This window comes from Fundulus heteroclitus, chromosome 9, assembly GCF_011125445.2.
Source record: "Fundulus heteroclitus isolate FHET01 chromosome 9, MU-UCD_Fhet_4.1, whole genome shotgun sequence".
NCBI lineage: Eukaryota > Metazoa > Chordata > Actinopteri > Cyprinodontiformes > Fundulidae > Fundulus > Fundulus heteroclitus.
The window spans coordinates 30,663,528-30,689,861 of record NC_046369.1 but is presented as its reverse complement, the minus strand read 5'-3'; the positions used below and the strand labels follow the sequence as shown (position 1 = coordinate 30,689,861).

The window sequence follows — 26,334 nt, the reverse complement described above, 5'->3', positions numbered from 1 at the left end:
TCTCGTTTACTTTCCATATTTAAGGAGTCACTGACTGCCCATAAATGAAATTGCGATGCATAATGACAGCTCTCAAGTGGTCAGATAATTATTAGCCAAATGAATCAGAAAATAGCTAACGCCATCAGGTTCCGTTTGAAGCATTCGGGATGCCAAGCTGACAGACTCTTCCTCAGTGCAGACTGAGCATCTGCACTGGTTAGCATGAGGTCAGTGCGGCAACACCTCTTCCACCAATGAAAATGACAGGCAGATACACAATTGTGTGACTAGGTATAGTAATTGTTCTTATCTCTTCTAATTAGACACAAGTTGTTTAAAGGCATCAAGCAGGGGGGGAAATCTGTAATACTGTCTTTTTAATGAGGGAGTAGAGAAAGTGATCTTTGGCTGAATTTTTCAAATTATTATTAACTGTTAATTTCTACAGGTAGTCTCATTGAGACGCAAGGTTTCATTTACAAGAGACACCTGTTAGCACATATTTAAGAACTCATATAGAACAACTAAGCAAGACATAGAAAAATACAGGGTCACAAAATACAGTGTTTGAAATAATAAATGATGAAGAAGGAAAAAAAATTATGAACAAGAGAAGGAACTTTCGAACATTGTTGCAAGAATTTTTTTCAACTTAGTAATGTAATCACCAAGAGAAATTTGATCTGACACTTTCTGTTCAAATAGAGCACAGACTAACACAGAGCTGTGCACTGCCGGTCAGCTGATTGAAAGAAAGCTGCATGAGTTTCCTGAGGCTACAGGAAAGACCAATTCGGCTGTTGGGAAATATATTAGGTCACAAGAAACAGACAGTCATGTGGTAAAGCTAAAGCGGCACCACCCATCAGTCTCATTGAGGTAACAGGTTTGTAAAACTGAAGCTGGCAAGCTGTTTTAAAGAGAAAACAAACATGTTGTACATGTTTGTTTTCAGTCTTAGTGTTAATATACTCACACAGTGTTATTTTTGTAGAGGCTTATGACACAATATGAGTTGGTTGTTGTTTCTCTTTTAGTTTACTAGAGTGTTTGTAGTATTTTTTTTTTCATTCGGCTTCTTTGCTCAATTTTATTAATATTATTTGCATCTTGTTTATTCCGTTTTAGTTTTTTTAAATGTGCTTTATAAATAAAATGGACTTGGATTTTTTTACTCGGGTTATTGTGCTGCGAGAATCTTGAACCGTCCCTGTGTCTATTTCTGTACAGTTCTAGCATAAGTATGCTTCACATTTTAATGTTATTTTCTACTGGGATAATTACTGAAAATGCCATTGAGTAAGAATAAAAGGTAACATTACCCTAAAGTGTCAGTAAAACCCTGAGAAAATGTGCTTTCTTATTTACTTTACCCAGACACAATAGAGGTGAGCAGAATAAGAGTTTGATTTATTCACTTTGTCTATAATTTCAAGACAAAACAAAACTACATTCTCCACATTCCTTTGAGCAACAGCTTAAGTGTCCAATTTGCTTGCTTTGCACAGCCAAACACTAAAAATACAAAACATCATAAGATCTTACCAGTCAGTTAAGTAGGTTTCTTTTTATTAGAACATTAATAGAACATTGTATAGTAGATTTGCAATTAAAGCAAAAGATTGTTGAAAAATAAACTGTGGAGAACAAATTAAATGTTGCTATTCATCTAATAGAATACGAAAAAAGGCTTCCTGATCCAGTGTAAACACTCATTTATCCATTAATGCAAATCCAATTACAACAGGGTGGGAGGATTTTAAGTTGTTGTTTTTTTTCTAACAATGCTGCTCTGTAAAGATAGAGAGGCAGACAACCGTCTCCGGTCACCTGCTCCTCAGTCCCAGGTAAACCTGTTTCTGAGCCACGTGTTTGTTTCCCGCATGTCTCGAGATGCAGGGACCTAATTGTCTTCTGTTGTCTGTGTGATTTATTGATCTCTCCTTAATACCACATGACATACCATAGCATTGCCTTGTGAGCACTTCCCATTTTCCTTTTGTCTTTTATCGCCAATCACTTGATCACAGCCATAGGGTGTCATGTGCACATGTTTTTAGTCAAGTTAAAGGGGAGCGGAAGATTATTTTTTTTTTTTCTCCTTCCTGTTGGGCTGGGTTAGAGTCAGACTCCTTTAAAAAAAAATCCACATTCACTTCTCCTTGCTTTCTTCATTTCTGAGAAAACAGAAGCCCTTGTGACACGTTGTCACATGACCTCTTGCTGACTGGCTAAGTAATGTAAACAATAAGGCAGGCTGTGCAGCAGTTTTAAATGCGCTGTCTGCTGGTTTTAAAGCATACATTTCATTTTATTTCTGTGAGAATTTACTGCAGTGTCTGAATGTTTATGCCTATTAAAGTCTCTTGGGCATTTCCGTTTCTGCTACAGATTCGCTAATCAATCGACCAGAGATCAGGAAGTCAAAAACTTTAAACTGATTTCATTCCTAGTCATTAGATGTATCAAAACTAAGAACTCCCACCATTTTCACTCCATAAATGCATCAACCAAAGACCACTTCTTTGAAGCACTTTGATGCGTTTTTTTGTGTCTTTTTTTCTTTTTTGAGTTTCAGAAAAATCTGATCAAAGTGAGGGGCATATGCTTTGAAGCGCAAATGGGGATATCTTCTAGAACCTGCAGCACACACTTTTCTCTTTTCTTTTTTCTTTTTTTTTTTTAAAAAAAACACCAGAATAAGTCTGAAATCTCAATTAGCAGGTCAGACCTCAAAGAAAACAGAAAATTGGTACTGGGAAAGAAAAGCCTGATTTGTGCGTCTGTAATTTTAGCCAAGCTTTAGCACCCTTTCAAACAGTGCTTAAGTGGTTGTGATGCCTCCATATTTGACTGTTTGGTCCCTTTGCTGTCTGCCCACCCATTCTCAGTACAGTTGTTTTTCCATGCAGTCATACATGCAGTTGGGCTTGTTCTGACATCACTTAGCCTGAATAGTCACTGGATACGTTGTGAATTACCAAAGTACTTCAAAGTCTAGTATAAGGGCATTTTTTTCTCTAGCAGCTAAAGCTTTGTCAGAATTGGGTCTCGTAATACGACTTTGATCCTCAAACACAACGACTGAGAAAGAAGGGAGGCGATGGGTGGCGGTCGCACGGTCTCAGATTAAAGCCAGTCTGGTAGAAATGCCGTGGCTGCATTGTTAAAGAGCTTAGCGGAAACAAAAAAACAGCTAACTTTAGTCAATTAAAGGTACTTTTTAATACAGAGTTATTAAATTGCCACTCAGACAGATATGAGAGACTGATACATTTACACAGATCATTGTTGGGTCCTAAAGCTGTTGAATTATGGGGTTGGTCTGTTTTTGAGACACTGCTTCTTTTTTTTTTTGTTATTATTGTGCTGTTACGTAATATTATATTGTCAGAGTCTGACAGTCTTTTAACATTTCACTCTCCATACTCTTTTTCATGTAGCTACAGCTTCCCACGTTGTATCTGTTATGTTATTGTTTTTTTTTTCCCCTGCAGGGTTGCATGGAGGAGCTGGAACCAGAAGAGCAGCTCCTGCAACACGCCCGCAACGGAGATTTGCTCGGGGTTCAGGGACTCCTCAAGCCAAAGGCGGCCGGGGTGGAGTGGCGGATTAATATCAACTGTAAAGGTGTGTGTGACTAACACACGGGTGTAGTGTCGGTTATGGCCTGCTGTCGTAATGGATTCAAATAAGTCCTGCTGTGTTTGCAGGTAAAAGCAAGTCTAACTTGGGATGGACACCTCTTCACCTGGCTTGTTACTTTGGTCACAGAGACGTAGCAGAGGAACTCCTTAAGGTAGCGTTTTTTGTTTTTTTGTTTTTTCATTTCAAAGGTGAAACGTTAAATGACAGCCAAGATGACGTGGGTTTTACCTCACGTCCTGCAGGCCGGAGCGAATGTGAACCTGCCCAATAATCTCGGAGACACGGCGCTGCACAAAGCTGCATTCACAGGAAGAAAGGTGTGTTCACGTGTGAACATATTCACCCCCAGATTTCAAATCAAATCTACTCTCTGCATCACTGTGTTGATTGAAAGATTTATTTATTTTTTGCATGCATGTATTCATTCATTTCTATCAACCAATCGATCAATCAATCCATCCGTCACAAATTGATCAGGAGGTTGTCATGCTGCTGCTGCACTATGATGCATGTGCTACTGTCATCAATGGGACGGCGCAAATTCCCAAAGATGTCACTCAAAACGCAGAGATCAGAAGCATGTTGGAAGGTGAGCGCTCCATCTTGTCATCTAAGAGTTACCATGGAGACGCGCTTTCAATCAATTTCTCCCGCTGGCTTGTTTATCGTCCATTCATACAAAGTGTTTATGCTGCTTATATCCTCCCACGTTTTTCTCCCGTCGCGTGGCGGATGCCAGCTGCTGAAAGGACAGAAGAGAGGAAACTGGAGGAGAAACTTCTGGAAGCGGCAAGAGAAGGAGACCTCTCGACACTAACGCAGCTGGTTAGTGGCCGATCGTCCTAGTCGACAGGATCCGCCCAAACGTACAGCGCTGACGGCTGAGTCCTGCATTCAAGATGCTGCATTGTTAGCGATGAGGGTGAAAACTGAATGCATCCGATTACTAATCAGAAAATACCATAAAATAAATGATTGACTCAATTTTTGCATCTCAATTTTTATAGTTTTTTACTGACATTTTTTACTTTATCTTGGGTGGAATCCAAGTTAAAGTCCACACATAATGTGCACACATCAGACAAAGCTCCTGGAGCAGAACTTCATTAATGTGCTACGGTACGGTAACCGCCAGACGTGATAAATACATTTAGGAGCAGTATCTCGTTTAAAACGAGAAAGTTAAAAGGCTAAAGGGTGATATAAAACCGGAAGCTTTTTATCACTCTAACTATTTACACTATTTAAATTGAGTACATAATGAAATAAACTAGGACAGATCACCTATTCGCCTGGCAGCACTCCCACTAATAGCTTTGTGCATCTGCTATATGTGTCTGAGATATTTGTGCAGCTTCTCTGCACCTGGCACTGCCTACTTCTTTGAGCTTGCTGCATGACTGCGTCCTGATGGCTTTGATGACCCTCTTGTTTCACCTGCCTTCATGGCTGTCTCCCCAAACTCTCCCCAAACTCTCCCAGCTTCTGCAAACGTCCGTTGCGGGATCTTGGTGCCAGTGCACTTCTGGAAGACAACATGGGCATTTATGAACCCAGCAGTGGACCATCTCTGCGTACCACCAGCCCTTCTCTTGCCATCTGAGCAACGATGTCTACCGCATTTCGTGTTGTCATAAAAGGCTGCTGCGGGACTCTTGATTGGCCTTCGGCCCATCAGTAATGTTTACACCTGAGGGAAAAGCGCTGACAACGCAAACTTTTTTGCAGGACTTTCATTGATAAATTGTAGGCTAAGCATTGCGCCTCCGCATTTTAGCACGCTTGTGAAGAACAGCTCTTCTTGCTGTTTGGCGGGGGGCTTCACTTGCTCTTTGTTTTGAGGATAGTTTAATTTTCAATCTGTCGTCTCCCTGGAGGTCCAGCAGACTGAACAACTGTCCATAAAAGTCCCATACTTCCCCGTTTCCACCACAGAGGAGGATGCCAGGGTCGCTTCCCTCTTGAGGTTCAGCAGGTGGTTCACTAAGTCCTACATGATAATAAAATGGAAATAATGTCGTCATGTGATAATTCAGCCTCTACTATAATATTATTATTTTGCAACCTGCTTATACAGCCTACAGACCGCCTATAGTCAGACCAGCGAAAAGCTCACCTGACTTTTTGACAGCGGGTGGCTGTCAGAAGACATCAGGCGTCTCCTTTTCCTCAGGATGTCCTACTTTTCCTGCGACCAGACTCCTTTTCTGGGCCGATTGAACACACGTCCACCATTAAGTGACTTACTTTCATCACTTCTCTGTTTTGAAATACCTATCCTCTTGCAGATCTCTCCTTTGTAACATAAACTGCCTCGATGTGTTTCCCGTCACACTTCATTCAAACGTGGTATGCGATGTCTTGCCATAAAACACCATCTCGTTTTAACGAGAAAACCATCCCGTTATAATGAGAAAGTTTCTTGTTCTTATGAGATAACTATCTAATGTGATGCTGCTCCTAAATTTATCTATCACGTCCGGCAGTTAAATGCTGCCGTAGTTTGGCACACCCTCCCCCCTCACACTAACAACCCAACCCAGCAGGTTTTTGGATCTCCGTGTTTTTGTTAAACATGTCTCTGCAGCCTGTATGTTTGAGAAAGTATTTCTCAATTGGATATGTTGGATATGTTACCTTTTTTTTAAAAGTCTTGCACTTGTGTTCAGTTATACCAGCATGCGGTGTGGTTTTACTGTAAAACATGTGTACCGGATGCAAAAACTGCCCTCACTACATCCGAACTAAAACAGAACCCTACAGAGGAATTGACACCCCTTGTAAAGAGCTCTGAAATAAATGAAACATTTACAGTATGGTGGCATAATCTCACTGTTAAAATTTTAGGAAAAATCCAACCTTTAATTTCAGCACATTTATTCTGTGAGGGAAGAAAACACTAAGATATGTACCTTTACATGAAACAAAGTGTCGCAATTATTGAAACAAGACAACACTTAGTTTTCAAGAGAACATCCAGAGTCATGAGCTCTCTCCTATAGTCACCTCTCTTCATTTCACCCTGCAGATTTTTTTAGTGAATGTACATCTTGGAAGTGAGATGCTCATGGGGAAAAGGCAGATTTATGCGTTTGGTGAACCACTTTAGTGTTGATTTGCCTCTATGTGTTAAATAATTATTTGTTAAAAGACAATGACCCATTGACCCATTTTTATTTTACTGGTGTAGACACTTAGACATTAAAATGTTCTGGAATTCAAAGAGTTCAGGATGCCATTTACTTCAGGAAGGTTCCCAGTGCCTTGGAAACAACGGGCCCACAGCATCACAGATCTTCCACTGTATTTAATGGTGGACATGAGGTGCTTCTCTACCTATTCATCCTCTAGGAGCGTTATGACACTGAAAAACACAAACTTCGTTGCATGTGACTAAAGTCCCAGTATAGTTTAGCAAACTCCACATGTTTGTGTTTGTTTTGGTTTTACTGAAAAATAGCTTTTTTTTCTTGGACGTCTACTAAAACACCTAGATAAGAAATACCTTTATGGAGAAATTATCCAATAATAGAGATAGGCACCAGCTCCCCTGTGACCCTGCAAGGAGAAGCAGGTATAGATGGATGGATGTTCTCTTGTCTTTCCCTTGTTGTAGATTGGCAAAAATAAAAGCCTCTATGTCACAGCATGTCCAGACCCCAGGGAAGCACAAAATCGTTACACGAGTATTTCCTTTCACTTTAAACAAGTGCAGACAAGTTGACAAGGCCCTTTTAAACACAATAATTCCCAACAACTTTTTTTAAAGGTGAAACTTCTCAAAAATGGGGAAATTTACTTTTAGAGATTGTGCCAAAAAGGTCTGCAGACACCTGAGGAAACAACAAGCAGAAGAATACAGCCATACAGCAGTTCTGAATGGCCGTGTAAGAAAAATGAAAGCGTCTGTTCCTGTCCTGCGCTTTTGTCTGCAGCTCAGCAGGAAGAAGCCTCCAGATATCAACTGCACAGATCTGCTGGGCAACAGTCCGCTGCACTGTGCCGCCTACCGAGGCCAGAGGCTGTGTGCCCTGAAGCTGCTCAGGAGTGGCGCCAACCCCAACTTGACAAACAAAAACGGTAAAGTGCCAAAATGAAAGACGGCTGATTTCATTTCGCCCTTATTTCTTCTGCTAGAAAACACCATGAAAGGATCAAAACCAGCAATAAACCAAACCTTTTGTGTCCCTTTCATGTAATGTCACGTCTTTGAAATCACTCAAAGTACTACCATCTATTTGTTTAAGCTTTGATCCTAGTACTTTTAAAAATGTTCCTTTAGGTATTTTTTTTTTTGACTGTTTTATCTGCTCCTGTCTCTATTTTCACATCCAGAAGAAAGAAAAAAAAAATGGCGACCAGCTTAGCATGCATTTCTGCAAGTTTAAAGTCTTCATTTTCTCTTCCCAAACGGCTCCGTCGCTCAACATCCATCATCAGAGAAACAACAAAATATACAAGCTAGGGTTTTACCGGATATTTCACACAATACCATGACATTTACAACTGCTGGCAGAGGCGTTTGAACCTCGCTCCGTCTAACGGTATTTCCCTCTCTATCTCTACACGTGTCCTGTCGTGATAAAACTCTCCGATTCCCTAATTCACAGGGCAGACGGTGTTTGACCTGGCCAGCGACGCGGCGATGAAGCAGTGTCTCGAAGGCAACGTTCATCGAGTGAGTGATCAGCGGATGGTCAGCCTTCCGTCGCGTCAGTGATTTGTTCTGTGATTCGCTTTCGACGCCTTTTATGTTTCTCATCTGCAGGGTTTGACCCGTCACGTCAAAAAGTACGAAGGACTCCTCTGGAAGGTAAAGTCTGGGAATGTTCTTTTTCCTTTTTGTTGTCGTTGTAGTTTTTTAGTGGATTAAAGAAGCCAGTCGCTCTCTGTCTTGTAGGCACGTTGCTGTGCCAGAGTGCTCATGTGTAAACACTGCGTCATAGTTCCTGGTTTGTCTTTTTAAGGTCCCAGTTCTAACTGATAACAAGCAGCTTTGAAAATTACGCAAGAAGTCAAACTCACATTTATAGACAAAAATAAATGCATTTCAAAAGCTTCTTTTTTTTAAATTCTGTTTTAATTTAAAAAAAATAGTGATTTTAAAAGAGAAAAATGTAGATCACGGGGAACACAAAAGTATATTAATCTATTGCTGCACGGCAGCACAGTTGGTAGCATTATAGCCTCATAGCCAGAAGGTCTTGGGTTCAAATCCTGGTTGGGTCATTGTTATTTGTAGTTTGCATGTTTCCCCGCCTTGCATGCGTTGGGTTTGCCTATTCTGGCTTTTTCTCATCATCTATAAGATGCCTGTTTGTTTAATCGGGTGCTCTAAATTGAGTGTGTGCCTGCATCAGTACCATGCGTCACCGTGATGGACTGGTGACTCGCCCAGGGTGTACCTCACCTCTAGCCTATTCACCTCTGTATGTAGGTGCAAGCTACCCGCTATCCTGCAAGGGTTGAACCGGTACACAGTCATGGGAAAAGCTCCGGACATCCTACGACATCCCTTTGTGTTTTACATTGGGCGAATGGTTATCGAATGTCCATTTAGACGTGGACCTCTAGAATGGTGCGCTTTGGTGGCTAAAGAGGAACGACATGGAAACCAGAACAGAGGACATGTTTGACATAAACCAAATGGATTATTCCAGGAAAAGAACCTGTGAAACATGGAGGGGGATATGTCTTGGTTATGGGATGCCTTGTTGCAGAAGGACCTGTAGGAAACATCTGAATACTTGGGGCTTATTTTTGCTTCTTACCTCTGTCCTTCTAAATAACAATGCAACAATCCACAAAAAAAAAAGTTTAGACACACATAATTAGCCAGTTCTTGGCTGCTGTTTATGCATAGTTACTGTTTAAGTAAGTTTCCAAGTCCTTTTGCCGCTGCATAACCTCCACATCCAGTGCAATTCTCAGTATTTAGCAGCAATATGAAACAAGAAAAAACATTCCTCAGCCCTTTATTTTAATCCAAAGACCAACCGGTCTCTCTTGGGATTAGTTTTTGGGTCTGAAAACACCTGTATAAATTAAGTTTAAATATAAAAATACAGCAAATGACATTGATAAAGTACAAAAGTTAAACTTTCAGAGCAAATTGTTTCTGAATTTAGGTTTCTTTTCAGCTGCTGCTTTATCGTATTTGGACCAGTTTGCACATCCGCAGAATGAACCTGAAGAGTCCGTTTAATGCTCCGGGAGTCCCGTCTTTCCAACTTGAATAGTTTCAAATGAAAAGCTGCTCTGGTTTATGTCGCAGAGCTTCTTCTATGAGATACGTGGGTGCTGCACATGACACTGCTGTTTCCAGCCCATATAGCATTTACATTACAATCCGTCAAGCCAAAGAAAGCACGGCCGACAAATTCTGACGGGTCGCACCGTGAGACGCTGTCGGTTTCAGACGTCCCTGCCTCTCTGGGCTTGACGTGACTCACTTGGTGCAATTCTAAAGATGGATATGAAAAGGTTATTTTGCAGGTGTTGCTGACATGTAAGCAAGCCCCCTCTCTCCTGCAGTGATTGTGTGTGGTTGGAAAAAGATCTGCCGAGTCACGTGTGCAGTGCATGATGAAAGCAGCGGCGGTAATGTGGTTAGAATGGGGACAAATTGCCACCCGACCCTGTACTGTTCCTGGTGGCTTGGAGCAGACAATCAAATAGTATAAAAGACTTTCTGAGCTGTCGACTTTTGCTTTGAAAGTCGTCTTTTTATCTCTGTTCGTCTTCCCTCCGTTTCCACTGCCGGTCAGAGGTTTACATACTGGTTCAGGTATATTCATTCACCCCCACTAACATTTGGATAACATTTCCCTTAGCACGCTGCAGAGAAGTCACACGTTTTAGTAGCCATAAACGAGGTCCACACATATTTAGCTCTGAAATGGTGGAACTCATTCAGATTATTGAGTTTCGTGGCAAAGACCCTTCTTCCATCCAAAGAGCTCTTGAACTTTAATCGATATATGTTGATAGCAGCACAAACAAATTTTAGATTTGTGTTGATTTTAGAGCAGCCGTTTATTTCTTGTTGCCACAATAACGTTAAACTTGCATCACTGTGATTATTGGCAACGGTGTTTGCACAGTTTCCTCTCTTCTTAAGGTAATATCCTGGGCCGGAGGGATCAAACGTTGACACATTTGTATGTTCCAGAAGAGCAATCACCCCAAAAACACATCAAAACTGGTTTTAGGGTGGATTTAAACAGTAATCAATAAGGCCTATTTTATAAACATTTACTTCAGATGTAAATATGGGATTTTAATATTAAAGCTACTCTACACATTTAGTTTCTATAGGTTAAAAGGTTGCCATTGTTTCTGCTTCCTGCGGTATGACGTCACTCAGCTGCTGGCTCCGCTCGGCTGTATGTACCGCCAGCTATGTTAGCACAACGTCTTCCATTCAACCTTTTCAATTTGAACCGGAGCAGACTGAGATCAAGAGGAACGATATAGGCGCACGAATGAGAATGAAGAAAACATAGTGGATGAAGAGGAGAGAGTTGGAGAAAACGGCTGGTGACTGTACGGCCGCTGCTGCACGTCGGTAACGGTTCAGAGGGAGAGCCGTTTGCTGTCAAGTTCAGCTTGGGTTAGAAATTACGACCAAAACCAGCACATTGAGACATTGTAAAGTCAGTTTAGGTCAAGTAACTACAACGCAGATTCAACTTCATTGAATAGATGGAGTCAAAAGAAGTTTTCGTCCTTCAACAATTTTGTGTGTAATGTGGAAACAACACAAAAAGGGTTTATTGGAAGCTGTTGGAGCAGCATCGACCAAAGACCTCATGGATGTTTGTGGACTTTGCTAAAGGTTCTGTGACAGAAAACCAGCCATTATCAGTATGAAGAGTGGCTCAGATCGGCATTCAGAGGGCTACAAAAAACACATGTATTCTCGGCAACTCGCTATGGGATATTTACCCAGATATTACTAGAGGTGTATATTTTGATTTTGTATGAATAATTTTGACCTTGTGAGAAATCAAAATAAATGCCAATCAATTTAAACCGATATACCAGATTGTTGCTTTTAAAATGCACTTTTCAATTCAGACTCAGTTCAACTTTCCAGTCCTAGAATCAGTCCAGCCTGGGAAAAGAAGGATTTAATGCTTCTGTTAAAAGCCCACAATTAGGACAACATCGATGCCAAATCTGAGATTATGCAAACTTCTGACTAGCATTGTACCTATATTACCACAACTGTGACAAAGTTTGTCATGGGCTACATTAATAGCAGTTGTTTTTAACAGAGTAAAAAAAAAAACTGGATGGAGGACCAATCTGATAACTTGAAATATGCTATAAACAGACCCTGTAGAGCTGCAGCTGTCAGGTGTCACTACAAGCAGCATCCCTGTGCACAGACAGGTACTCATAAGATCCAGAAATAAATTAATTATAGCAGCTTAAGGAATCAACAGGAAATGTATCCCGCTAACACGATAAAAAGGCAAAATTAACAGAAGACATCCGACCCACGTTGTTCCAGTGGATGACATGCCATCATTACTGTCAAGACAGGCCTGTTGTTTCCTTTCAGTGATTTCCATAGAAGCAGATGTCTGGTGTTCCACCGCTGAAAATAAACCCGGTTGTAATTACCTCTTAGATGTTCATGTGAGGGCTGTTTAGCAGTTGGAAAACACTGATTTCTGTTACCGCAGTAATGGGGAACCCTCTGAAATGACTTTATTCCCATTACCGTCTAAGTTAATTAGTCGGGAAAACAAAGCGATTCTTCCCCCCCAGTGTTTGGAGAGATTTTTTTATTTTTTTTTTTTTGACTGACTACTGAGAATACAAATGCATGTTCTGTTTTTATTTTCTCCACCCACAGAGCTCCAGGTTTTTTGGCTGGCGCTCCTACTGGGTTGTTCTGCAGGATGGGGTTATATCCTGGTACTCCAAACAGTAGGTTCACCTCTCTCCTTGGCTATGTGCTCTGAATCAGGCAACCACAAAGAGAAAATCTCAGGATCTGATTTTTAGGCGGGGTGGCGGGGAGACTTCCTTGACGTGTCAGATAAATGTGTGGAGATCTTAGTATTCTGGCTTTTCCACTAAGAATCATGTTTTCTTGTTTTTTTTTTCTTTTTGCAATTTCCTTGAAGAGACTTCACTTCTCTCTCTTTCTCTCTCTCTCTCCGTCAAACACAGGTCTGATGCAGAAGCAAATGTCAGGAGGCAAGGCTGCAAGTCACTCACAAACGCTCACTGCTTGGTAAGCCCGCTTCCAAGTATTTGCCTTTCATTTTTTGACCTTTTGTTCAATCTGCATGTATGCAGCTTTGACTCGAGCAAATATTTATGCTGCTGCCCCCTCCAGATACGAGCCAGAGATAACTGCTTTTTTACCCTCAAGTGCTTTGATGACAGCGTGCATCAGTTCAAAGTTTGCCCTAAGAGTGAGCCGGAGGCAGCCAGAAAAGTAAGTTTACATCTCCTCTACTCGCCGTGGTCAGGAACAGAAACGTATCATTAATCGCAGTTGGAAACAAAAGCTAAATTATATAATGTACGCGAAGGTCTCTCATGAGTAATGAGAGTTTTTGTCAGGGAATTACTTACAGAAATCACATGAATGGTTTCACCGTATTGAAGCAGTCGTGTTCTGCTGCTCACACTCTTCTTCATCCATTTGCAGATGTACATGAATGCTTATTTGTAGCCTTGATGTGTAAGAAATTATCATTTGCTTTTTTTTAAAAAAATACCATCTGCTTTTTACCAATCATTATGAATAACTTTTATTTTATTTGCTGCTCAAGGTTGACAGGATCAACTAAAGTCTTGGTGGAAACATTCCCCAGGAAATTGAATGATATTATAAGGAAAAACGTTTCTCATAGCCTCACGCTGGCAGTTGTTGTTTGCATAAAATGAAACGCATTTCTGGGTGGGTGGATCGATGCGTGCATGCATCTATGGATGGACGGATGGGTGGACCTATGGATACGTGCCGTAGATGAATCAGTCTTTGCAGGCATGAATCCATGCATGCATCTCTGACAGGTCGATTGGTTCTACCATCACGTCTTCCATCCGGCAGATAAAGCTGGCCTGCCTTGCCTCGGTTGTGTTATGTTCTACCGTACTCTAAAATCGGGGTAATTAAACTGCTGTTTGTTTGAAACAATAAGCCCATGCCAAGAGGAAACTATATTAAAAAGGGTTTTTCAGTTAACTTGAGGAATCCTCGTTCTGCTGCCAATTTGAGGCCTTGCAGGTCTAAAAAGGAGAATCTGTTGCTGTCTCTGCCCCCGGCGGCCAATCATCTGCTGCTGATACAGCTGGGGCTTGTGCTCACCACTCTCTAGAAACAGAGTTTTTTTCATCATCTCCATTTGGTTTTCTTTGTTCTTCCTTTTAGTAATTATTAAACATTTGCTGCCTTACTACCACAAACTTCAACACATTTTATTGAGATGGTATGTGCTAGACCAAAACAAAGTATAAAATAGTTGTGAAGTCAAACAAAAAGGTGTGCATGTTTTTTTTTTAAATAAACACCTGGAATTTATGAAAAGTTGTTGTTGAAAGAAGTAGATTAATAAACCTGTTCACTGTTTGCTTTAATTCATGTTGGAAACACTGCAAACGGATAGATTTATCAGTGGATAAGAGGAGGTGTGGTTAGATCAGACCAAAATTTACCCTTGAGGCCAACATTCAAATCACTATCCAATGCACCATTCCTACCATGAAACATGGTGGTGACAGCATCATGATGTGGAGATTCTTATCTTCAGCAAGGACAGGAAAGATGGTCAAAGTCGATGGAGCTAATTGTGGGATGATCCTGGAAGAAGAAGTGAAAGACTTGAAACTGGGACATGGTCATGTTCCATTGGAACAGCTTCCCTAGATATTCAGCCAAAGATGCAATGGACTGGTGTAGATAAGGAGTCACCAACATGCTGCCTGCAGCACCAGGTAGCCCTCAAGGACAACATGTGGTGCCCTTAAGCCCGTTCTAAAACTAGCAAAACCTCCAGTGAGCTGCATCTAAAATGTTATTTTAGTCTGTTGCTCTGCTTTTGTAATCACATTTGCATTTATATACATTTAAAAATGACAACATATATACAAATAAAAGACCATTGCAAAAATGTTTATTGGTGAGCTCTGACTCTTCTAGTTCAAAGCTCAGTACTGGTAGCCCTTCGTGTGACACAGTACCGATGAAGTAGCTCTCAATTTCAAAAAGGTCGGTGACCCCTGGTGTTGATTAAAGTCTAGTCAAAGTCCATTTGAATGGGACATTCAAATTTGTATTCATCAAAAAATAAATAAATGTGTATCACTTTCCTTCCATTCCCTATGTTTCTGTCACAAAAAATCCCTCCCAATTACTTTTGAGGTTTGTAGTTGCAAGAAGATGTGGAAAGTTAAAGGGGAGTGAAAACCAAATATCTTGGTTGTGCTCAGTCAACATGAGATGTAAAAGTTCAGCATTGTTTTAATTTAACTTGACCCAAATCAGAGCCCAGAACAGAATTACCATTATGATGCAGCTGTGGACTTTTACCATGATCAATAAATTAGTTGTGCATTTTGAAGTTCATATTAACACCTAAGTTATAACTAGGATGGTAAGCTCTGAATATTTAGTAGCTTTTTGTTGACGCAAAATACTTCTCAAATGAGCAATAAGTAATACTGACACTGTTGCAGGTCGGAACAACAGATACACGACCTCTTCACAGAGACTAGCCATTTCTCAACGGTCTGTTGCTGGTGTGAAAATCCCCACAATTTCTAATTCTATAGGATAGGTATATGATTATTTTATATTTTGTTCTATTTCTGATCTGCTTCTCCTACTGGCTTTCATGTTTGCAGACTGCTGCTCCTTTACCAAGATAAAATACCAAATGCTGTGCTCTGTTTTGAGAAGTCTGGGAACTCGCGTATGATTGGCTCAGGAACCAGGAAGTAAATATGGGCTACACATTGCACACTAATTCCAGACCGTACCTCTAGGTTTGAAGGGAGAAAGGCGCCATGACATGACTGTATAAACCATTTCATGTAGTTGATATTGCTGCGTACGTACGTTTTCCAAAGAATAGAATTTCATTTAAAAAAACAACACCAGCTTGTTGTTTTGTCAGGCCAAATGTACCGCCTTAGTAAAAGGGTTGGTTGCGGTAATGATATGCAGCTACAACCATATTTGGAAAACCGGTCAAAGGTGGTCGGCAGTTAGACGGATTTTTCAGTTACAAACTCAGCTTTCTTACACTAGAGAGTATTTAGAAATGAAATAAACTCATGGGTGATGACACCGTTGTGGTCGCCACCTTACATGTTGGAGCAGAATTAATATTTTTTAACCTTATTGTTCAAAAACCATCATTGAATCTCTCCACAGGAAACCGTATTCAGCAAAGTTCTCATAAACTCTTCTGTGATTCTCTCATCTTTCACGAGTTAGTGAAATCTTCATGCATTTTAGAGCACCCTCGGACATATCAGCTCTCCTTTTTAGTAACCGCTGTGAAGTTAGTTTCAGGTGTAATATGGGATACTTGCGCTCTGCTGCTTCTGCAGCATCTGCCTCCTGTTTGAGCCGATACAGGGAGGCTGATCTGGGGCTGTCATCTGCTCGCTGCTCCGCCTTCCTCCTTTCAAGTCAGACTGGGGAAGGAAGGGGGAATGGGAGGGGGGAAGGTTATTTACTTGATGGTGTGCTCTGATTGGAGAATATGAATTACGTAGAAAGACAACCCGTTTTCTGATCTGACTGTTTTTGAGCAAATCAATTAAGCTGGCTGCCCCTGAGCAGGTCGTTCAGTATTCAGTTTTGATATTAACGCTGCCTCATCCGTGCAAAGTGGACCATTTTATACCCCCAAAACCTCAGACAAGTTAAATTTGTTGTCATGTTCCGTTAACAAACCAAAAAAAGGGACAGCTTCCGTCAGGAGTCACTCCACTCATTAAAAGGTCAACATACATGAGATCACATATCAAGTTTAGGACCTTCTACCATAAATAGTATGAAACAAAACAAAATAACTACAGGTTTTTGGAAATGAGCACAAGAGAACCATCTTTTCATCTGTTCCAAAATAATATCCGTTCACTGTTGTTGAGCAATTTTGATTGTTATCTGTGGCTGATGTGGTAGCAGCTTGCTTTGTCAGATGATTACAGCTTCCTGTTGCTTCTCAAAGCGACCAACGCCTCATCATTTTATACGTGTCTAAAACTCTGCAACCAAGCTTTTTCAACCTAGGAAAAATGTTATGTTAAAAGTGATTGATTGATACAAATAATGTGGCTGCAACACAGAAAAACATGTGATTGTTTTTGTGCCGACATAATAACCGTCCAGATTGAGAAAGTATACAAGTATGTGGTCTTTTTATACAATATAAATCTTTTAGAAAGAGTTGGTCATCGAGCAAGCTGCCGTGCCCTGCAAATTGATTCTTAACCCTCGAACAGTTTCACATTTTATCTTTAATTACAATCACAACCCTTTTCAGTTTTTCATTTGAAAAAGAAATTGAAAAGTATATGTCATTGTTCTTCCACTTCATAATTATGTCCTGCTATGTGTTGCTCTATCATGTAGACACCCAATGAAAAGCGTTGTATTTTGCAATGTGAAAAATACCAGTGGAAATGTGCATCAAGCTGCTCAGCAATTATTTTTGTTGTTGTAGTCTTTTCTGTCTTTTATTTATACAGGCATTCCCATTGAGATCCAAGATTTCATTTTCAAGGGAGACCTGTGTGATATAACAAAACAACAAAAACTATAAAACTTTACAAATACAGTAACTATACAAGTAATTAAAACATTTGACGCAATTAAATAATCTAATAAAATATGAGAAGGATTTGATTGCTGTAATCCCAATATTATGTTTTCACTAATTCATGAGAAGTGCATAAATCATTTTCAACATGACATCTTTTAATAAAATTTAAATAAAATGTGTGTTGTTTTTTTTAATTGATACTCCTTTTACATAACTTGGAGGCTCTCTTACACTGTCAGAAACAAACTTTTGGGTTTTAAGAACACCGTTTTAAATATAGATCTGCCTGGGGTATGAATCATTTTTGGCTTAACTGCAGGTGTAAAAGAATGATTTTCCTTCAAGATATAAGCGGCTCTAAGAAAACCCTTTTATGACTTCCTTTGTTTTTGTGAACGTAAGTTTCAGCAAATTTTTTAGACAAAAGTGTGAATTATTTGATAAGGTGATTAAAATCAGACTCAAAGTAAAATGACATCAGCGGGCTAAATGTTGACTGAAACTGAATCACATTATAGTCAAAAGACTGGCTGACTAAAAATGAATTAAAATGTGCCGTCAAAGGGAACACTGATACACCTGTAGGTGCTTTTGCAAAGCACTGTAACAGCCCGTTTCATTTTCTCAGACTTTCAAAAATATTTCAGATGTTAATTTAAGTCTCCGCATTTTCCAATAGTTGTTAGATACATTTATTGCATGCAGCTTGTCATCGCGATTCAAGGTAAAAATGCGTTATGTTTTCCTCCAGGCATGGCTGAGTGCGCTGGAGGAGCACACGGCTTACAGCACACACTACTGCTCCCAGGAGCAGGGCAGCGAGGAGGAGGAGGAGGACGAAGAGAAAGGCATGTCGCTAGGGGAACTGACGGACTCGCTACAGGTGGTTGTAAACAAAGAAATGCATAATGAGCCTGTTGACACAACGGTCCGGAGTGTTTTCTGTGAGCGAGAGGACCGAGCGGGATTTCTCCCGACACGCGCCGCCGCAGCTCATCTGCATCTTTCTTGCCTCTCTCTGAATCACCAGGCAGCCGAGGTCAGCCAGAAGAAGCTGGAACAGGAGGTGGCGGCGTTCCTGTCCTTCCTGAAAAATGACGGGCTGTCAAAACGTAAAACCTGCTATTTCGCCGTCATTCCTGTTTCTTTAATCCCTCTCTTTACTGTATTATTAGCAGATGGGCGACAAATTAAAATGCAAACCAATGGAAATGGTTTGCGCAGTTAAAACCGCATGTGCATCAGGATCATTTCACAATAATCTCACTAATCTCTGAAACTCCTCTGCCGCAATTAGGTTTTAATTAATCTCCGTATTTGTAAGTGTTTTATGATTTCTTGTCCCAGAGCCGTGAAAGGGGGTTAAAAGAGGTGACTGCTAAAGCCGTAGCATATCATTTAGATGATTTCCGTGAAATCGGTCATTGATGGGGTCAGATTTAATAGCAAGAACCCACTCCCATCAGGGTAAAGGTGTTTCATCATGGGATGGAAGTGGGTGCATCTCTATCAAAGCAATGTTGTATTTCTCTTTTCATTTCTTACTTTTTGTTCTTTAATTTGGCACCCGTCCAAATGTAAGAAGAAAAAACCTAAATCGCTTTCAACCATTTAAGAGCAGAAATGAAAGGCTTGTGATTAAAACTGAAAGCATCATCAAACAGATTATATGGAGTGATAAAAATGTCTGAATTACTACTAATTAAGACCGTTCCATCTGTTTTGGTTGTCAGGGATTTTAGCAATTTGCATACTTCTTGAAGCTTTTTTGAAAGTTTCAAAAACAAACTTGAACTTTTCTTTTGGATTCTTTTTTTTTTTTTTAATCGCCTGGTTTTCTGTTTGATCCTCTCAGGATTTCCTTCGGCAGTGCTACAGATGATGCAGGAAATCTGTGACTTGTCCAATGAGACCACCTCCAGTCTTGCTGTCTGCCTCAGCCTCTTCTCCAGACAGGAAGGGGTGAGTGTCCAGGAAATGAAGCAACTAAACGCATCTTCTACACTGTTGGAGGATTTTCTTTGTTTATAGTCGCTCAGAAATAGTGAAAGGGGATTATGTAAAGTGCTGTGAAAAAGAATTTTGACCTCTTTTTCTGTTCCTGGTATTTTTGTCACACTCAAATGTTTTCTATAACAAAATTCATATCATAACAAATTTTAATATCAGGCGACGATAACAAGAACACATACAAGAAGTGACATAGGCAATTTTATTTATCAAAGGACAATTTGTTCAGGATTTTCTGCCGGAGAGCAGATTTTCATGGTTGCATTAATTATGGGAGGTCCCCCAAGTTCTGAAGAAGCAAAGCAGAGCCAGACCATCACAATACCACCGCCATGTTTGACTGGCAACATGTTTAGCTTTTTCTGAAATGCTGTCAGTTTTACACTAGATATTTCTCACCTTTTTTAAGAAGTTTCGTGTTTGTCTCTTCAGTCCACAAAATATTTTCCATAAAGTCTTGGATCCTTTAATTTATTGATTTTATAAACCACTTTAAAACAAACAAAAATAAAAAAGGAAGACCAAAGCGCAAAACAATAAAATGCTAAAACTCAAAATGATCACAGAAAAACAAAATAATACATTTAAAAATGGATATGCTCAGGAAAGTTAAAAGCCTTTCTGAGCAAATGCTTGCTTTTAACAAGACCCAGTTTGGTGATGGCACAAAGGTCCAAAAGAAGCTGTTTCCAGAGGAAGGGTGCCACCAGCGAAAAGGTTCATTCACCCCAGCGTTTAGGCTTTGTCCTTGGAACATCCAGTAGAAGCTGACTGAATGATTTCCACACCAACACTTATTTTCAGATAAATAAGGAGGTGCGAGGCTGTTAGAGATTTAGAAATGAATAGTAATAGTTTAACATAAATTCTAAAGCAAACAGGAGCCCAGTGTAGAGAATATAAAACAGGGGTGATGTGCACACGCCGGGAGGTGTTAATTAAAATATGGGGCAGCTGCATTCTGGACAAGCTGAAGGAGATTTTGGCTCGACTGGGTGACACCGACACAGAGATCATCACAATAGTTGAGTCAGGAGCTAATAAAAGCATGGATGGCCTTCTCCGGATCATGACAATTTAAAAAAGGCTTAATTTTGGCCAAAAGAACCAGCTGAAAAAAGCCTCAACACAAAGTCCATTTGATTTTTAAAAAATCCTCATGAAAAACGACTCCTACGTTTTTTACAGTGTTCATTAGATTAAAAGTCAAAGCACTGACATCTGAAGTGCCATTACTGCCAAATAAAATATGTTTACAATTATTATTTTTTTCATTTAAAAGAAAAAAATTCTGGGTAAACCACTGTTTGACAGCAGTAATGAAATCCAGTAGAGAACGGAGAGCATTACTGCAATCTGGCCTCAATGGCCAGTATATCTGTAGGTCATCTGCTTTGCAGTTGAGGAAAACCTGGTGCTGAGTTGTTATGGCTTTGAATGGCAGCATGTAAAATGAAAATAGAAGAGGGCCAAGAATAGAGCCTGGTGGGATCCCACATGAAATAGCACTAGAGGAGGGAAAATGATTAATCAGGACAGAGAAAGTTTTGTCAGATACCAGGTGAATCACTTCTGTGCTGTGCCAACGATCCTGACATCTTGGTGGATCATTATGTTCTCTTTACTCGATTGAACCGAGTCAAAGGCTGCTGGGAGGTCCAACAAAAACTAGAACCACAGGGGACATTTGATCAGACGTATTTCATTAGGTAATTTTAATAAAAGATCATATGGCAAATATGAGACTGGCTTTTTGGTCAGCAGTGGTTTTGTCTTTGGATATCGTCTAAGGCCTTTATACCCCATTATTTTTGCTCTGTTTTAAGTGGCTTCTTGGTTCTACAGGTCTGGCAGTAGTCGGGCAAGGTAAAGCTAATGAGACCTAACCAATAAATTTTGGTTAATCAAACTTAATTGATATGTTAGCAAAGAGAGGACATCCTTTTTCATACAGGGCTTGAATAGATTTCCCCTTTTAATAAATAAAATACATTTTGCAAAACTGTATTTTGTATTTGCTTGAGATATTAAAGTTTGTTGGATAATCTAAAACATCTAAGTGTGACAAAAGAAAAACAAAAAAAACTGGATCATTCTTTAAGGGAGGCAAATAATTTGTCCGCACCGCCATAACCTGCATGTTGTTTCAGTGAATGAATAACATCTTTGACGTTGCTGAGGCTACAGTGTGGGCTTAGTTTTTTTTTTTTTGTGCAAACTTACACTTAAAAAAACAAAGAGCGGCCACTCAGCGCTGTAATCAGCAGGATTCTGACCCTCGGTTCTGCTCTGGTACTTTTCCTCCGATTTAAAATGCGAGAACAAGATATGCTTCGTGAGAACGTGCCAAAACAGTTCACACCTTGCTGTGAAATTAGCTCTGAGAACTGCTGTGATTATAGACTGACAGACAAGTTTTTTTTTTTTTTCTTTTTTCTTTCAAGGACTTAGTAAGTTTGAATATATCATCCCTCACAATCCTCAAAGGGACAAATACTACATGTGATTTACAACAAGCACCAACAGCAGACATCAGTGTTGCAACGGCCGTAGTGGATAAACAGAACTTACTCACTGAAATAAACCAGTTTCTGGAAGCTTTTTTTTTTGTATTGTGTGGCTTCCAAGTGTGGAATGATTTTGTTTTCATGGTTTTTACTCTCTATTTATACTGAGCTGAAGGCAGTATGTTGTGAATCATCAGTGGTACACTGAGACAAGCAGTGTTGATGCAGTTAATGACTGAGCCCTGCAACAAGGGCTAGTTTGTTTGTAGAATATTTAGTTCCAGCATATTCCAAGTCATATGTTGTAATTCTGATCTTTTCATGTTACGTTTTTCTGGAAAACCCAATGGTAAACTATTGTGGCCGCACCATGGAGGAACAGAAGAAACGATATATAACATCTGTCGTGTTGTTAGATTTCTTTAAAGACTCTCTCCTGGTAGCAATCACAAGACTTTGAAGTGCCGTTCATACAGTTCAACAGAACATCGTGTCCATGTGTGTTTATATACTTAACTGTAAGCAATATCCCTTCTGTTTTCATGATCAAGCCCAGATGTGAAGAGATTAGACAGGCTAGACTAGATTATGGGGCCGTTTGTGCAAAGAAATTATTCGCTAAGAACTGAAATGAAGAGTTATTTTGTTTGAGTTGAAGCAAATTGAATACTATGAGTAATTGATGGAAACGCAGACTGTGAATCCTTTCTTCATCGCAGCTTAAGGTTTCATCAGTTCTGTGATGCTGGCAGTAACATTTGAAGTTAGTGGATTGGTGGATTTTCATTTTTTTTTCTTTTTTTTTTTTGTTTATTCCTGCTCTTTGCAGTTGGTGATAGTTTCTGATTCTGAACAAGGTTTAAATCTGAACGTGACGGCGGAATGAGAATTAGTCACTGCTGGCGCCGCTCTGCTTGTTAAAACCGGTGCGTGCTGCAGTCGTGCCATTGGTTTTCACGGGCCGCTGTGCGAATGCGCTCATGAACTGGTGGATATGTAAACCATGCAGCCTCGCCTTTAGATCATAATGCACAGATTCAGTCCCATTTTGCAAAAGTTTTTTTTTTTAGTCTTCTGTGAAACACGGACAAAAGCATGAAAAAAGCGAGAGTAAGCCAAATTCTAAATTAAGAGCATCATTAGAGGAGAGAAAAAATTTGCATCATTGTGTGAATGAAGGGTTTTACTTTTTTTTTTTTCTCATTCATCCCCACTGAAATGGCTTCATCTTTCAAACAAGATACCGAATTCCCGAGAGATCTTTAGCGTAGATGTCTTTGCTGCCGGTGAAGCGGTGGCTGCCGGGAGCCGTTTGAATGTCTCTGCTTCAGCAGCCGGGAGGCCGCAGAGTTCACTGCTTACACCTACCCTAGGCCTTGATCGCTCAGCTGTGCTGCCTTTTGAACCGCGGCCGCCAGCTGCAGAGCGCAAAATGACAGGCTCATAAACTCTTACAGCTCACCGTTCAATAGACCTGCCATGAATGGCGCAGTTTGCACATGGCTGGTTATAGTGCGAACGGCACGGTAAGACTCACACACACGACAGAGGCTGAATCACTTCTAGCTCATGTAGTCATGCATTATGGCGCCACCTGTGGAGAGGTTGACTGCCAAAATATCCCTGATGAACTTGTAAATGGCGACATCAAGCCCCGCTGCAGCTTGTTCTCGTTTGTCTTCTAGTCAGTCAGTTGTTTTGTCTCTCTGACAGCAGAGTCGCGGATCTCTAACTTGGTTAATACAGCGCCAGCACATCATTGGCAGCAGTACAAATGGATTTCTGTAAAGTGGCAGCTCAAATTCAAACCCTTCTTCTTCTTGTCAACAGTAATCAAACTGTACTTGTATAATATTCTGATACCCCGAAATAAAAGCTGGTGCATGTAATTCCTTTTAGAAGTCGCCTAATTAGTAAAATGTATGTAATTTGATTCCTAAAAATCAATATTCCAAGCTCCACAGATCGTTATCTCAGGTGGGACAATATATCAGCAGGAGAAATCTGTAGATTATGGAAGACCAGCAAGAAGAAAGTGGTTGTTGAAAGAAAGTCACAAGATGCCCTGTTTGCAGTTTTCTACAACAGAACGGGACAAATGTGAAACGTGAGACCAAAATGTAACTTTTTTTTTCCACCTATGAAAAAATATATATATTTGATGTAAAAACACTTTACCTAATCCTCAGCACACCATCCCTGCAGAGAGACACAGTGGTGGCAGCATCATTCCCCGAGGCTGGTTTTCTTTAGCAGGGGCAGGAAAGCTGTTAATAACCTAAATTTGAAGAGTTCAGTCAATAATCAATGACAGCCTTTTAGAGGTTGGACAGCAACTGAGACGGGTGCAAAAGTTTACCTGCCAGCAGGACATTGACCCTGAACATACAACCAGAGCTTCAGTGGAAGGGTTTAGATCAGGATGTCCAACTACGGCCCTTAAGCGCCAGTGTCCCGCAAGTTTTAGATGTCTCCCTGGTCTAGTACACCTGAAAACAGCTTAAGTGTTAAAATGGCCCAATCAAAGTTCACACCCAAATCCTATTGAGAACCTGACGAGACTTAAACTTGTCCTTCCCGTGCACTCTCTCCATACAATTTGAATAAGCTTGAGCTATTCTGCAATGAATGGGTAAACTTCCACTGTCTAGATGTGCTAAGTTGGCAGAGACATACCCAAAAAGCTTTGCATTTGTAATTGTAACACAAACTGGGTCTAAAAGAATTGTTGATTGGGGATACAAAAGCATGCCAAACCTTTTGGATCTTTACCTGTTAATGATTTTGGGAACCATGTATTGTTTGTCCCCTTTGCGTTGATCTGTTGCAAACAATCCCATGGAAACAGGTCGACGTTTGTAGTTGCAATGCGACAAAACGGGAAAAGGTTCGAAAAGTTTGAATACTTTTGCAAGGCACCGTATTTGGTGTTGAGGAGTTTGGCTAATGGTTTATTCAGCATCCAGCGGCTGTCATCCGATCACTCCTGCCTGCACAGGAATCATGTTCTCCGGCAGGCCATTTGAGACCGCAACATCAAGGCAGCTGTCCTCTGTTACAGAAAAGCATGGCTCGTCCTTCTCAGCTCCCTCACCGTCTTGTTCTCCGCGGCTCCGGTAAAAGAGAGGAGAATCAATCAGTGGACGTGCTGATTATTTGCAGACCAGCTGCCATCGCAGCCCATCTGATGGTCATGAGTGTCCGCCTTCTGTTTGCGTTGAGAATGAAAACAGGAATTAAACGTGGCTCACCATGAGAACCCCGCGTTGTCAGACAGTGGTTGCTAAAAGTGCAAAACAGAATCCCCCTTTTTTTTTTTTTTTTTCGTCCTTGATTAATCTGTCCCCCTTTTGTCTGCGTTCGTGCGTGTGTTTTTTGCCGACGTGTGTGTGGCGAGCTCAGGTGCGCTGTGTGAAATTGGAGCAGGAGGTGGAGAAGAACAAGATCCTCTCCGAAGCGCTGCAGACTCTGGCCACAGAGCACCACGAACTTGAGCAATCCGTCGTCAAGGGATCGTCACCGCGCAGCGCCCTCAGCGAGGATGAGTTCCACGACGCCGTGTCTGGTGAGTTGACAAGTTCTCGGACACTCCTGGGACTCGGAGGGGATTCTGTGACAGGCCGCCGTTCACGCTCCCTGCACTCTCATTCACCCGTGGGACACTGGAATACTTTTTTTTGCTGCCAGTGAATTCCTTTGGTAGGTTTTGAGACTCAAGTGTTGCCCAGTTTTGTTAGATTTCCAGGTCGGACTGATGCTTGGTGACTTTTGCTCAACGTGTAGGAGTCTGCAGGAACTCTACCTCTCTATTAAAGCAGTTTATCTAATTCGGTGCAGTTTTGATGACACCTGCTGTAACACGTTTTATAGCTGAAGGAGTGTGGATGCATCACAGCTGAGTGATCTGTACTCGAGATTTGCATCAATTACAGGAAAACATGCATATTTTAATATATTGTAATAATAACGAAAATTGGGACAAAATTCTGTTTATTTTGCTTCCTTGATTTAGGCTTTTCCATGATTAGACCTTATCATGTTAACAACACAAATGCATGATTGTTATTATTTGGTCTGACCTCAATAATTTAGCTTAAAATTATCCCCTTTTTACATGCGAAAAGCCAGGATGAAATCACCATTTTCACACTTTTATGATGTTGATTTTATTGATTGTGCCATTTGTGACGTTTGTGTCTGCTTCATGTTAATCACTCCAGCTGTTTCTTAGGTTTAACATTGGATTAACCAAACTTTTCTATGCACCTTCTTTCATTATTAGGGTAAATTTGGATGTGAAGCCCAACAAATAGCTTGGGTGCAGTTAGATTTGGCTTTAGGCCAAACAGACACAGAACCGTGTGACGTAAAAAGGTGTTCTGTTG

At 40.6% G+C, this 26,334-nt stretch overlaps 1 protein-coding gene across 2 annotated transcripts in view; it reads left to right on the top strand.

The window, feature by feature from the left end:
- Positions 1-26,334, top strand: part of osbpl1a (oxysterol binding protein-like 1A) — a 46,218-nt gene that overhangs the window by 1,773 nt on the left and 18,111 nt on the right. For both annotated transcript variants that reach the window (XM_012866352.3, XM_012866351.3), the window contains exons 2-16: positions 3,480-3,612; positions 3,696-3,781; positions 3,873-3,947; positions 4,108-4,219; positions 4,370-4,455; positions 7,566-7,710; positions 8,241-8,308; positions 8,399-8,443; positions 12,497-12,570; positions 12,817-12,880; positions 12,986-13,087; positions 18,184-18,315; positions 18,463-18,544; positions 19,288-19,394; positions 25,352-25,514. In XM_012866352.3, coding sequence (XP_012721806.2) covers positions 3,486-3,612; positions 3,696-3,781; positions 3,873-3,947; positions 4,108-4,219; positions 4,370-4,455; positions 7,566-7,710; positions 8,241-8,308; positions 8,399-8,443; positions 12,497-12,570; positions 12,817-12,880; positions 12,986-13,087; positions 18,184-18,315; positions 18,463-18,544; positions 19,288-19,394; positions 25,352-25,514 — 1,468 coding nt within the window. In that variant the 5' untranslated portion in view covers positions 3,480-3,485. The remainder of the gene's footprint in view (positions 1-3,479; positions 3,613-3,695; positions 3,782-3,872; positions 3,948-4,107; positions 4,220-4,369; positions 4,456-7,565; positions 7,711-8,240; positions 8,309-8,398; positions 8,444-12,496; positions 12,571-12,816; positions 12,881-12,985; positions 13,088-18,183; positions 18,316-18,462; positions 18,545-19,287; positions 19,395-25,351; positions 25,515-26,334) is intronic.